This window comes from Ornithodoros turicata, unplaced genomic scaffold (assembly GCF_037126465.1).
Source record: "Ornithodoros turicata isolate Travis unplaced genomic scaffold, ASM3712646v1 ctg00000979.1, whole genome shotgun sequence".
In the NCBI taxonomy this organism is placed as follows: Eukaryota; Metazoa; Arthropoda; class Arachnida; order Ixodida; family Argasidae; genus Ornithodoros; species Ornithodoros turicata.
Window position 1 is genome coordinate 395,553 of NW_026999433.1, and position 14,296 is coordinate 409,848.

A 14,296-nucleotide genomic window follows, 5' to 3' on the forward strand; every position below is an offset into this window, starting at 1 on the left:
GGGCGATAGGCAGAACTGCTAGTTTATTGCTGAGCGCGAGGAGATCCCGCGCAGTAGTGTCGCGCGGATATGGCCGCTACAGGGCTCCCCCAGAAGCAACAAGGTCGCTCCAGGATTACCGACTGGGGGTTTGGGAGGTAGGTGTAGCTGACAAGTGAGGTTGGAGCCGGAAGCTGTAAAGAAGGGCGGCTGAGTGTCTGATTCGGTGGAAGCAGCTTTCAACCGATCGATGGACACCGTTTCCCGACGACCACCGTGGTCGATGACAAAGTATTTGGGATGGCGTTCGGTCGCGTGTTGTGGTCTTCTTCGACCATGGGCATTTGATGGTATTTTTGAAAATGTTGTTGCCCCTGAAAGGCCGGCGGTGAAGTCCGAGATGTGGAGAAGAGGGTAGCGGTAGGGAAGTGCTGCCATGTGTAAGGCACGATAGTCCCCGCATGGCCTCCAGTCTCCAGTATTTTTTATTTTTTTTTGGGGGGGAAGGTGCTGACCAGGTGCTGGAAGACGGTCTGACGATACCGACCGCGAGCATATGGACGAATTCCTGCCGCCCAATAGCCAGCTTCTCGGGACTCAGACGACGTGCTTTGGCAAAGAGCGGTTGACCCCGCGTGGGTATGCGGTGCAGGACAGGATGCTTGACGGGTTTCGTCCAGTCGCAGGGGGAAGTCAAGGATGGAAACTCGCGTAAGAGCTCCGCAGATGTGGTGTCTTGGGGGCGGGGCTTAGTAACACCAGCTGGTGGTATGCACGTCGAAACGCTGTTCACAGAGAGGCCTGTAAGGTTGTCAAGCAGCATACACCTAGCAACATTGACCAAAAAAATTATTGTGCGCCAGGAAGTCGCTTCCTAAGATGCAGTGCGTAGAGTCAGCTACCAGAAATACACAATGGAAGACGCGGCGTAGCTCAAAATCCAGAGGGAAGGAGCGGCGGTAGTACACTGCAATACGGGAACCGTTTACTGCGGTCAAGTACATGATAGGTGTACGTCGTCGATCTTGGTTAGAGGCTGGGAGAGCACTAACTTCAGCACCAGTATCGACAAGGAAATTCTGGCTTCGGGACAGATTTTTTAGATAGAAGAAGCGACCTTGCCGCGTTGAGTGAGGCTTCTTGGTCGCCGTTAGGAATCCCCGGGGAAGTTTCCCTGCCATCGGCATTGTGATTCGCAACGTCGTGCCCTGTGGCCGAAACGATGGTGAAACCAGGAGACTGGACGAAGTTTGGATGACGCTGGAGGTGTTGGAGAGCGTACTGTTGTGCGGGACTGTCCATCACGGCTAGGAGAGTGGCTGCCGCGGCGCGTGGACCTGTTGAAGGCGTCAGCGAGCCACCTTAATCCGTAATGCGACGAGTTCCGAGTTTTCCGAGGACGCCGGTGGAGAGCTGAAGGTACCGCAGGGTTCGTGTGAGGATTGCGGATGGGTGGTGTCAACCGGAGAGAGAGTGCGTGCAGAAGCTTGCAAGGAAGCAATTTTCGTTACCTCGTCGGCACGTGCTGCGAGGGTCGCTGTTGTCCGAAGCGGATAAGACCGGCTGTACGGACGGACGCAGTCGAGAAAGAAAAAGCTCGCGGAGGAGCTTGGGGTCCAAGTTGGAGCTTCAGATAAAATGCTGCATTTGCCGCAAAACTTGAGAGGGCTTGCAGTCGCCAAGAGGCTCGTTCAGCACAAAATCTTGCAAGCGCTGGCGGTCAGAGGAAGAGGTTCGCTCGACGACGGCAATCTTCAAGGCGTCGTACGAAGCGCCAGCGGAGGAACTGCATGATGATGTCTGCTACCTCGACGAGAGTGTCTTCGGGAAGGGCGGACAAGGCATGGTGAAATTTCGTTGCTTGGGATGTGGTGTGTGCCAAGGTGAACTATGATTCTGCTTGCCGAAACCATATGTCCGGTCGTGAATGGGTAAAAGGCGGCAGTCGTACGGCGAAGGAGGAAACCAAGGATTGCGTTGCGTTCCTGTCCATGATCACGTTCGGCTCACCAGTGTAGGAGACGGCTGATCAGACCAGGGCGGTAGACAGAATTGCTAGTTTATTTCTGAGCGCGAGGAGATCCTGCGCAGTACTGTCGCGTGGATATGGCGCTACAAAGACATGATTCAGCCTTGTGTTATCCTCTTCGTATTATGCGTTCCTTAAACGCAAGGAAATGTTACCTCTCTCTATTAAGTAGTATTGACCATGCACTAGTTTTCTACATTCAAGCTTGTCGTCTTGACAAAGTGCTGCATTAATTCATCGAATGCGACTCGATGTGGCTTTGCAGCTCAGTGGCTTGTCGTAGACAAGTTGACTCTCCCAGATGCTGTCACTGCCGTGCTGTAGAGCATCAGGGGCACATTCTTCTTCATTCCTCACACAACCAAACTTCCTGAACTACACTCTGGGGTCTCTTAGTCAGCTGGACTCTCCCCCATTCTCTCTCGCAAAATTGCTTGCTTCCTGGGCGAATTCAGCCCACCAACGCATATTCAACCTCATTTGACCTTTTTGGACACAATATGACTTCTATCCTTATTGTGAAGGGGCTCATTATTTCATTCACCACATCTCCACTAGCAAATAGGTAGAGTAGCACCCCTGGTGATGAAACTCCCCATTCATCATCTTAAAGTAAAGTTGTTCTACTCGCGACAATCTCATCACCTGAACGACACTCCTTCTTGCTGTTCATCGCAACAACACACGTCTGTGATTTTCCCTCACTTTAGGTGCTTTTTTGCAAATTCCCTGATATTTCTCGGCCTTCGAGGTTGGTAGGCACACTGCATGGACACTGTGCAACTCAGAAAACTGTGCCACCAACACAAAGTAACAAAGCTCACTGAGGACCGTATTGAGATATGGTTAAACATAACAAGAAAATTTTGCTTCCAGTACGTGGTTTGATTGCTTGCCAAAACAGGAACGTGATGTGAATGACACACACAGCACCGCTGTCTCTAAAATTCAACTTTAAACAATTTGTTGCTCATTAACATGTTTAGGGGGATGACTCGAGGTACCATGAGAAAGTAGTTTAGTTTCGGATTGGGGGAGGGGACTGTGTGCTCAATCTATTGCCTGTATATTAATTGGTTCACTTACCCCAGCTTTGACAAACAATTTTTTGTCATAGTCATCCAATTCTGCCATTCTCGTCTGCAAAATAACGTAGTGCCAATTATTTCAACGTATCAGCGAACATACTGACATTGAGGTACAATGCAGATCAAATGTCCTGCTAAGGCTCTAATGTTTTATTGCTCATGTTATTACGGCAGAAGTTTCAGAAGATGTAGAGCATCATTGCAAGACCAATAATGTGAACTCGCGAATGTGGACTACCCATGGAGAGCACAAAAAAGATGAACGCAACTCACATCATGGTAGTCACACTTGTTCAAGCAAATTTGACGCTGCTCTATGCGTCTACTAGATCCCAGTCTATTGGGCTTGATCAGTTGTCGTGGGTGGGCAGTGCGTGTTCCCAACCCAACTTAACCTAACCTCACCTAACCTACCTGTGGCGGCCTCCTATCGGCGAAGAAGACGACTACCGCAACAGCGGGCACGCGCTATGCGCCCGAATAAACAGTTGACCTGTGGGCTTCCTCCTGTGTGGCTGTCTGCTAGCTAGTTCCCGCAGTTGGTGACCCGAACATTCGAACACCTCGGACAATTCGGCCTTCCTACCACCCTAAATTATCCATCTTCTGCACCAAGCTTCCCAGGCCCACTCAACATCATTCCCAGGAGGAAGCTGCCTTTTCCACCCGGCAACAGAGGTCACTCACCGCACGGCACACCACCACCATGCGCCAATTCCACCTTCGGCAGCCATCGCCGTCAGCACCGCGTCATCAGGTCAGCTTGGAAGGTTCGCACGAACGCCACCTCATTACCACCGCATTACCATCACCTGCCGGCGGTGACACCAGAGCCTCGTACTCGCCGAGCGGTCGCGTTCGTCACGGCAGCCGACGTCACCCTCCCTGCAGCCGACATCTCGGCAGCTCATAAGCGCGGCGAACAACGCCACACACGCGCAGCCAACACGGCTTTCAACCTCTCTTCACGGCCCCGCAAATCTATCTTCACGGCCTCGCAAACCTTCTGGCGCACATCGCCAAGCTCTTCTAAAGCGACTCAAAGCGCCTCTACCGCGACTCAAAGCGCCCTTCAGCCCCGCACCTGCCACCCTTCATCGCATCATCCATCTGCGTCCCATGCTGCGTCATCACCAGCTTACTCGCCCACAGCTCGCATTACCACAGCTGCCGCTGTGTCTGGGCGGGGGAGTATCTGTGGCGGCCTCCTATCGGCGAAGACGACGACTACCGTAACAGCGGGCACGCGCTATGCGCCCGAATAAACAGTTGACCTCTGGGCTTCCTCCTGTGTGGCTGTCTGCTAGCTAGTTCCCACATACCCTTATCTACCATACTGATGCGAGACTACTTCTTCTTCACCTATTGGTGCGTTTAAACACCGCACCAAATGCGCACTGCGATGTTGCAACACTGAAGGATGAGCAAAAGGCCCCTGGTTAGAAAATATATATTCGACATTGTACCTCCCAGGGGGACTACATCTTTTTTGTTTGTCTCCATTTACATTTGTTGTGTCTTGTGTACTGCTTCCGTTACATGCACAAACACTATAAACTGCAGGCAACATGTACGGACACATGTTGAACAATATACTCACCCAGTTGGATAAGTACAGTTCCATGATACACTTTGCATACTGTGAGGAAAAATCAAATGTCAATCATTATAAAGTTCAACAACAAAAGAAAAGAACGCTACTGAATTAGTTGTAGGTTTCAAGTGTGTTAATCGATGTACAAAGTGAAGTCATGTCCAAAGCAGAGACTCTGAGGACGAAGCTGGACATATACTCCAAGGATTGCATTCTGTTTCCAAGTTTCCTATCGGATATTTAAATGAAGGTTGGTCAGCACTTGTCATGTCTAGCTAGACGCGAGAAGCGACATTAAGTTGGCAGAATCACCTTAAAGGAAAGGTGTTACTAGAAAAAAAAAACAACAACAAAGAAATAAGATGTATTACTGCTTCACGACGATGTTAATTAAGGGAACAGAGAATCATCAGTTGACCCTCAATTTACCTTGAAAAAAAGGATAGAAGTATTCATGCAAGAGTATTAATTTAATAATCCCGGGGCTTGTGACGCGATACAACTGCGATCATGAGCGACGCCGCTGTGGTCGGGCCTGTCGATTAGTATAGACCTCCTGAAAGCTCTTTAACGTGCAGCGAAATCTCGACACACGGTACACCACATTTAATGTCGGCTACGGGTGACAGCAACCTGTACCCTTCAGCCAAGATGCCGCCGTTCTCGACAGGGCTTCAACTCGCTATCTTCGGATCACCTACGTGGTGATCACCTACCCAGGAAGCCTTCCATGTACCAGTACAGCACCAGCCACGATAAGGGACAATATCATGCCATATAAAGCACATGTTCGAGTGAAGAACCTATATTCGTAATTTGAAGGCGTCGTAGACGTCACCCACCAGTAATGCGATTTGTATTGCAGGAATACGCAAATTGTAAAGCAGAACGTGCCTCTGAAGCATGGCTCTCACTAAAGCTCACAGAAGCTTTCACACTTCCTACTTACATTCACACTTAAGTTGTGCATGAACAAGGGCGCATTGTTCGTCATGTACGACTACTAAGCTACATTGTGGACAACATTATGGAAAACACTGGATGTGAATTGCTCGTGAAATACTGCTGCTAAACTACATTGGGGACAACAGTTGCGAAGTCGCCACAAACAACGCAACTCTACGCTACAGTGCATGCGACTAGGTGTCGGCTACGTAGTCATCATATGTAGCAAGCCAGCCGGGAACATAGATCACTGTTGCCTGACAAATTGGGGATTTTTCGCATTCAGACGTCGCTTCCAGCGGTTTTACTGCAACTTTACTGCTACAAATCAATTAAAAATAATTCGCGTCCTCTGTCACATGTATGACTTCCTGAGTGCACTTTACAAACGACAAGCTCTTATACCCAAAACGCACTGTCACAGACAATCGGGCTCGGTCCGCAATCCTGCTGGGCACGCCGTACCGTCCGCACTTCACGTTCATGATCTTGGTTTTCATGTGCAGCCGTCTGGTGGAGGCTTTGTACAATACTCCCAGAAGTTTCAAATAAAAAAAAACACTGGTCCAGGACGTCTACTTTAAAGAAATTCCAATTAATACATACATATGGGATTTCATCTGTTTCGGTGTTTCTCGGTGTTGTTTTCTTCGTCCGGGCCACTGTGATCGCCGCCATCTTGCCAACCCGGAAGCGGCAGTGCGAGTAGCGAGAAGGTGAGGGAGAAAGGAAGCCACTGCTCCTGCGCCAACCCTCCTCGGAGTGTGTAATCTAATCATGTACGCGAACGGGGACAAGTGTCTGCGTTGTTGATCTCTGTCGCCGAGACTCGTTTTGTCCGCACCTGAGAACCATCACAATTGCTGCATAATCACGATTGCGCACGATGTCGATCCTGTATCAGTGCGTTTCGGGTATTAGACTACGCCAGCAACACAACCTGTCTGTCTGCCACTTCACAACACATTTAGTAGAGAGTTTTAGTATACCGGCCATAGGCTACCGGTGGGGCCGGTATTGACGTCATGCCTTCTCTGCGCAAGCGCGAGCGGAATACCGGCCTCCCGGTCCTACCGGTCGGAGGGGCGAAATACCGCACAGCCTACCGCTCGCTTCACCGGCGAGATCGACAGCAGCGCCGCCGCTCTCCTTCCCGTCTCCGTGCGTCGCTACCGGTGAAATGTCGCGGTAGAGTCGCGCTATACTACGACCCTGTTATACCGGAGCCGGGGACTGCGGTAAGCAAGTCCACCGGTAGCCGCGGTAGCCTACCGGGCACCGGTAGCGGTATACTAAAACTCTCTAATAAAGCATGGCTGTGCGTTCTATCTTTTGTATTTGTCGCTCTTCCAATCTATTCAACGTATAAGTATCAAGTGTCACCTTCGGCATTTCTTCTCCCACCTTCTCGATGCAGCGAAGAGCATTGGCACAGCCGAATATGACGGCCTGAAGAAGGAACATGAAACATGTGTACAGATTTATCGTGTAATCTTTTTGTAAATACAGGTACACGTCCTAACACATCATTCAACGAAAACATGTTTCCTTTGTAGCGCTTGCAGTTCCGTGATTGTGTGACATGCGCGATTCCTTTAGGTATCGATGGGTAGAGTTCGCACGCGGCATCGCCGAAAGGAGATTTGTCCGCCATGGGTTGGAGGTTTTACACAACCTGACCTAAACCGTACTTCTCTACGAGGACACTGAGATCACATCCCAGCATAGTGAGGTACTGGGGTGTCATCGCATGGGTAGCCTCGAGTAAAGGATAACGTCCGCATGCAGGGGACGCACCACGTAGGTGTTTCTTAGTAGCGTAACAGCAGTGCCCTTCCCCATCACCATTGTTTTACAGCAAGGGACAGTTGTGTAAGCCACGAATAACATGCGACAATGGGTAGTGAAAGCGTGGTTCTCCGAAGTTATCGGCGAAAAACCTTTGGCATCAAAAAAGTAACTCATCACTGAAAGAAGACAACTAGATACAGATGAAAGTTACTTCCTTAGAAAGAATAATTACTTACAGTTACTACTTACGTCTGAATAAATTAGTGCGTACTTTTATGCGCGGTTCACCTAAGATGTTTTTTTTTTTTTTTTTATGGCCGTCCTGCTTCACCAACGTGCAGAGTTTCTGGAGCTCTTCTGGAGAGGTGACCACCGCTGCCGGTTTAAATATGAACACCACTCTCCCAATATTACGCAAGACCCTGTGGGTCACCACTCCCTCGCTATTTGCAACTCTCACTGGGGTCCGTCCACCCCCTTCGTATTTATAAGAGATCCGGTGTATTGAAATAATCCCTGCGTCCAGTTCTCCTATCCTATCGTATTTACCCAAAACATCATGTCAAGAACATAAAACATAACTAAGTCAATTAATCAATCGTAAGAATTTTATAGCTACACACTCGGTCCGGCAGCTGCATAACCCTGCTGCGAATATCGCATCTAGGTAGCTGTTGTAAAAAAAAAATATGCTGAAGATCAAAACACCTAGTAGTATATCCTTCAGCACACTCACATCATAAAGGAATTTTGCATCGGGCTTCTTGTGAAAGTCGTCGGCCATTCGAGCACAAACTTTAAAGATGAGGTGCGTAGATCGTCCAATCGCTGTTGCGTGAAACATCGCTGCCAAAGTAAAGGAAACAAGAGTGTCACGAAATGTGCATGCGCCTTTGTTATATTTTTTTGTTCATCGCTGGATGGAGTGAGCAATAAAAATAAATTGTTCAGTACAGCGTCATGAAAGCACAAATGTGCGAAAACATGAAACATGGCTCGCATGCACAACGTCCGGCGACAGTGTGTGCTTCAATCACCGGGGGCGTTTCTCCTCCTCCTCCTTTCATCGTGGAGAACGGGCCGAGCGGGACAGTGTTGCCACTTTAGCTCTGAATGTATCGCTAAATTTTGTCTAAAAATTTGATAAACCTCGCCAAACCTGGACAAAAAGTTGCTAAAAGTCGTCATCAAGTACTGTTATTGGAAGCTTTAGAGAACTAAGTAACTCACTGGTTTATCCAGAGTTTCGAACACTGAGAGGTGGTGGGAAAAATATGGGGTGGGGGGTCATTATTATTGATACGCCATTACATCTTAACTTATCATTACCGACATATGTCTAAAGCTGAAACAGCAAGGGCGGGCACACCGTGTAGGGGGTACACAGGTCAAAAAGTTACGCGGTGTCTCTGAATATTTTTGGGTGTCTTAGAGGGAGTCTGGATAAATCTCTCAACTACCTTTCCAACCATCTTTCTTCCAATTGTTCTTTGAGGTGGAGGGGAGCCTTTCTGGTTGCATGCGATATTCTGCAGAACCAGTTCAACAATTTGACATTACGGTTATTGGCGCGCGCATCACAAAATACGTGCGCTAGGTGCACTGCACTCTGCACTGGCTTTGGAACTTCACACTAGGTCGACTAATGTGAAGCTTTGAAACCCATTCTAATTTGTTCACGACCGTGATATCGGAAAAAGAAAGCTTTATTTACTTCTGCACTGAGTACTGAATGCAGAAACTGCACTGACGGACGGCTTTAAAAGGCAACAAATGAGGAAAAGGGTATATTAAATTAGATTAGATGAGAGCAAAAGAAAGGGAGATCATGAATTCAACAAGTCTCAAGTGGGATTGTAAACACGTAAGAAAGAGCCATATGACAGCAAGAATATGGTCACTAAATAAGGGTACAGAGTATCGCATTCTTTTTTCCCGCCGGAGCCGCCGTTCGGTGGCCGGGATTTGGCTGATCGTGTCACGTGGTTTTTCATTTCAAGAACACGCCGCTCATGTTGAGCCCCCTCCATCGGAAACCGTGTTCTCCGGTTGCGAGCTGACTCGGCTTCATGCTGTTCCCCAGCGCAGAATAGGGAGATTGGCGTCCCATTGCTAGTCGACGCAGCCGTGCTGGGTCCAAGATGGCGCTGTCGCCTGCCGGTGTGGCTCAGTATCGCTACTCTGCTTTCTATTTAGTGACTCTAGGAATAACTGGAAGCTCGTTAACAATCGCACATTCGCCTCTTTCTAACTGTCATGTATGCACGGACACACACACACACACACAAAAACTCCAATCATGTAGCATGTGGAATTTGACGCAGAGCGGGCTATTAGGGACTTGTAACGACTAGAATCGGGAATGCATACCCGGCAACACTCCCTTAGCCCCGTTTGACTTGTCCTTCCACTCACATTCTCTCTCTGGTTCACAGGAATTGAGGTCGTGTTCGATACGCACTTTGACGCGCGCTGGTTACAAGCGCACTGAGCACCACATTCACGAGCGTCTTGCCATTGCACTGCTGGTCGAATTTCCTGTTCCTGTGAGTTCGTCACCGCATGCGCACGGGTAGGCTCAGGGTGCACTGTCATATCTCTCAGTAGTCCACGCCAACGCACCGTTACTCATTTGGAGGAGACACTGATACCTGACTTCCTGGTGGAGCGCACAACAATATTGTTAGCTTTAGCGTTTTCAAGTAGCATACGAACCAGAAATAATTCCCGCCGTTTCTTATTTCCACGTTCTATCAGACTGACGCCATCGAGTGTTCAATGCTCCACGAACCGATTTTTTACCCGCGTTTTCCCATTTCCACTGCCTTTAAAGACCTCATGATCTGCTGGAGGAAGTTGCTAAAAGAGCCGCTAAATCCAGCCTACAAAAAAATAAAAAAGTAAAAAAAGTCGCTAAGCAGAGCTCAACTCAAAAGACGTATGGTTGAAAAAAAAAGTGAGAAGGCGAAACTCAGAAGCGAATTTAGGCATCGAAGGCCAAGAGAGAATGAGCCGCTGCGAAAGGGCGGTGATGGCGACGAATTGGCTTCAAAACTTCCCCCGGGAGGAAGGAAGATTAACCAGGTGGGGTCCTTCAAGAAAGCTAGTCAGGTGCGAAGGTCTTCAGTCGGCTGAGGTGAACCGAATCGGTGCATCGGTGGCGACGGGCAGCAGGGAGTCCAACTAACGCTACTTGGATGGAGAAAGTCTGCTGATGCTTTTTATCTTTTTTTTTTAAATTCCGTGTTAGCGCCGCGAAGCAACTGTGGCTATGAGCGGCGTACAGATGTGGACAGATGGAGAGAGGACATCAGGAAGAAGTGGGGGAAGGGGGTTAGTATGCGTCCTGGGCCTACTTCAGGGGGAACTGTGCCGGCATTCGTCTGCAAAGCCTTTAGAAAACCCAGGGAGAACCTCAGATAGCACAGCCGGTGACAGCATTCGAACCCGTCTCACGTACCAGTCTCGGCGTGGAAGGCGATCATCCTAACTATTATGCATTGGGAGCTGGTAAAAAAAGCTTCCTTAGAGTCAGCTAAGAGTCAGCCAATCAGGACCCCGTTTTCAACGGCGGTAGCCAATCACAAACGATCTTTCAGCGGTCGTAGCCATGGAGGCGAACCACCGTCGTCTGCGACGAGTGACTGAACGTCCCCGCGTACTAAGTGCGAAAACTTTAAAATAAAGCGTAAGACGGCTCTATATATTTCTCAGGATTGGTTTTCTGGAAAGCGTGTTGCTCTTTTTGTCAACAGATTCAGGTCTATAGGTTCCAACTTAGCTGCAATCATTTTCGAGTTCTTGAATTCGCGGAACGCCGATTCGCAGTAGCAGAAGAATTCAAACTTCATATGTCCACATAGCGAAGGAGGGCAATAACCAAGCCTTCTGTATCTAGGCGGCGTTGGTTCAACACATTCGACGACGAAACTGAGGTCTGCACGATGGAAGTGTACACAGGAGCAAAGAGGGCACGGCCACTCACAGCTACTGCCGGCTCGCGCATGTTCCTCTCGTATTACTCCGCGAATGATGGCGCGGAGGCTGTCACGGTTGAATGCCGTGCTGAGAATACCTGGGTACTGAGGCACCAAACGGGGCAAGGACTATACCCGAATATTTCGACGCTCTTGCAGAAAGTGACATAGGAAGCGGTGTCCGTAACATGCTCGCTCCAGGATTAAGAAAACAAAACAAAAAGGGGGATGACTTTCGATATTCGCTGCATCCTCTTCTTCTGTCTCAGACTTACATGAATACTATTGACACAACATTATCATTTTAATGATAAAATTTCGCTAAAGAAGTCGTTTCGTTTCTCAAAGCTTATGAATTTTAGGGGATCATTGGCCAGTTACACAATCTGTTGTGAATATCCGCTTGGCTGTACTACGGTGCTAAAAACGACAAGAAAGCGGCACCTGCATTGCTCTCATATCTTCTTTCGTATAGAAATATAGCTTAAAAACATAACGTAGAAAGAAGAAAGGGAAGAAAAACACCAGCACAACTCGATATCGTCGAAGCAACTCAGGGTCGATGGTGGAAAGAATGGATGCACAGACAGCAAGAACTGCTGCCTCCTCTAACACTGCAAGGAACCCGTAGCTAGGTATGCGATCGGGGAAGGCTGTATTATTAGCATATTCGTAAAGTACAGCCGCCGTGTGAGATGTGTCGGGCGCATAGTTAGCATCGGATCATCACCCATGACGCATATTGCGTATTTCTGGAAGAAAGCGGAAGAGATGGCCAAGACCATTGTCGCCATTTGCGGACCACGCAGCACGGGGAATGAAAACAATTCATTTTTCTGCCCGAGAGACTAGATTGTACTCATGCGTGCGCAGTGGCGTATCTAGGGTGTGGCAGGTGTGGACAGGTGCCATGGGCGCCAGGTGAACAGGGGCGCCATTATGGGGTCGGGTGTGAATGTGCCAGGTCGGGCACTCAACCTGGCACATTCATAAATGATCTGAAGCACCCGCTATTAGAGAGGTTGCAGTGTGAAACCTAGTGCGGACCACACGAAAACGCATCCCCGAGGACATCGTGTTAACCATGTTGCCATGCGCGCAGGTAGCTCTAGATACGCCACTGTGCGTGCGTTTCGTTTCAATAACGTGGAACCACCAAGGTGTCTAAATAATTGTGTCTCAAACTTCCCAGGGAGATCAATCCCAGTTATCTGTGTGCTTTTATGGAAGGGTCACATTCATTGACGACTCGTCATTGTGAAAGTGATCAATTGTGTTATTGTGAACGTGATTGTGGACGTATGTCTGCTAAACCTCTGGGAATCTGCGATCAGTTTCCTCGCTGATAACGGCTCTACACATGGACACGAGTATTACCTGTCTTTTGGTTCACATCGCGCAATTTGCAAGTACCTCCAAGACCCACAATCGAAGACAGAGCCGCAAGTAGAGAGAACCGATATTCTTCAACATGCTGATCAACAGCGAATGAAGGAAATAACATCGAGCCACCAAGGCATCTACAGGGGGCGGCCCTCAAGTGTGCCACATTTCCGTCGCTTCATAACAATAGAAGGTATAGTCTAATTCGCCTGAAATTTTGCACAATGAGGGCCATTTTCCTGAAGTTTTTTAGCATTCCTTGCGGACGTCGTGTGTTCGCGTACACAGGAGATAAACATTGTTCGAGCTTTCGACCCACGCATTTTCTATGGCCTATTCCCGGTTATTTTGGGGACACTCCGTTGGCGAATCGCATTTCACAACGAGTTTCGCCACATCACACAAAGGTGGCGCCAAGCGAAACCGCAACTCTTTGAGCAAGCCCTCCGACACCTGTGTGTGATGTGGCGAAACTCGTTGTGATGCCGTTCGCCAACGAAGTGTCCCCAAAATAACAGGGAATACGCCGTAGAAAATGCATGGGGTCGAAAGTTCGAACAATTTTTATCTCCTGTGTGCCTGAACAAACGACGTCGGCAAGGAAAGCTTTAAAAAATCTTCAGGAAAATGGCTCTCACTGTGAAAAATTTCAGGCAAGTTGGACATTACCTTCTTTTCTGATGAAGTGACGGAAATGTGGCACACTTGAGTGCAGCACCTTGTAGATAACTGTGTCTCAAGCATCCTAGGGAGAACGATTTAATTTAACTGCTACGAGCTCTGATGAGTGTCTTGAGACGCACGTTCAGTTTCAGATGCAGTTAAAGTCTTTCTCGAACTTAAAGTAACAAGCTGGCCATTGTGAACGTGATTTCGGACGTATGCCTCTTAAACTCTTGCGAATCTTTGATAAATTCCATCACTGATAACGTCTCTAAACATTGCCACATGTATTACCTGTCTTTGGGTCCACATCGCACATATTGTGAGGAGCGCCATGGCCCGTACAGCGGCACTGCAAGAGGCACAAGAAGACAGAAGCAATATTCTTCAGCATGCTGAACAATGCAAATGCTGATGAGAAAATGGAGGCAATGCCGTGAAAACAGCAGGGCTCTGATTCACTGAGGTGGCTTTGGCGATATTTCACCCTTGACATAGCTGTGTGGATACACCTGCATAATGAACAAACAATAGAACGTCCGCATGTAGGCGGATGCGTAGCATAACACTGCTGGAACGATGGGGCAAATAAAGTTCGGGTGTTGCTAGGCTGCAATAAAGTATGTAAACCGAAACTAATTAATCACTGCAACAACTGACCCGCTTCGCCTGCAGATTTTTATCGAAAAAAGTGTCCACGGAAGGTTCCAGAAAGGGTAGCACCCATTTTAATGCCGACGGCGCCCCGCTGTAGATGTTACGTTTTTCACGAAACTCGTTTAAATTTTTATTTAAGTAATGAGTGCCTCCCACTCATTCACACAGCGCGCGGCTTTTAGGTGGTATC

At 48.5% G+C, this 14,296-nt stretch overlaps 1 protein-coding gene across 1 annotated transcript in view; it reads right to left on the minus strand.

Annotated features, from left to right (window-relative positions):
- The window catches only part of LOC135376029 (uncharacterized), a 46,706-nt gene that overhangs the window by 3,161 nt on the left and 29,249 nt on the right, over window positions 1-14,296 (minus strand). Inside the window, exons 2-6 of the mRNA XM_064608642.1 lie at window positions 13,744-13,801; window positions 8,163-8,272; window positions 7,019-7,084; window positions 4,697-4,735; window positions 3,095-3,148 (exon numbers count right to left, since the gene is read on the minus strand). Of these exons, the coding sequence (XP_064464712.1) occupies window positions 3,095-3,148; window positions 4,697-4,735; window positions 7,019-7,084; window positions 8,163-8,272; window positions 13,744-13,801 (327 nt within the window). The remainder of the gene's footprint in view (window positions 1-3,094; window positions 3,149-4,696; window positions 4,736-7,018; window positions 7,085-8,162; window positions 8,273-13,743; window positions 13,802-14,296) is intronic.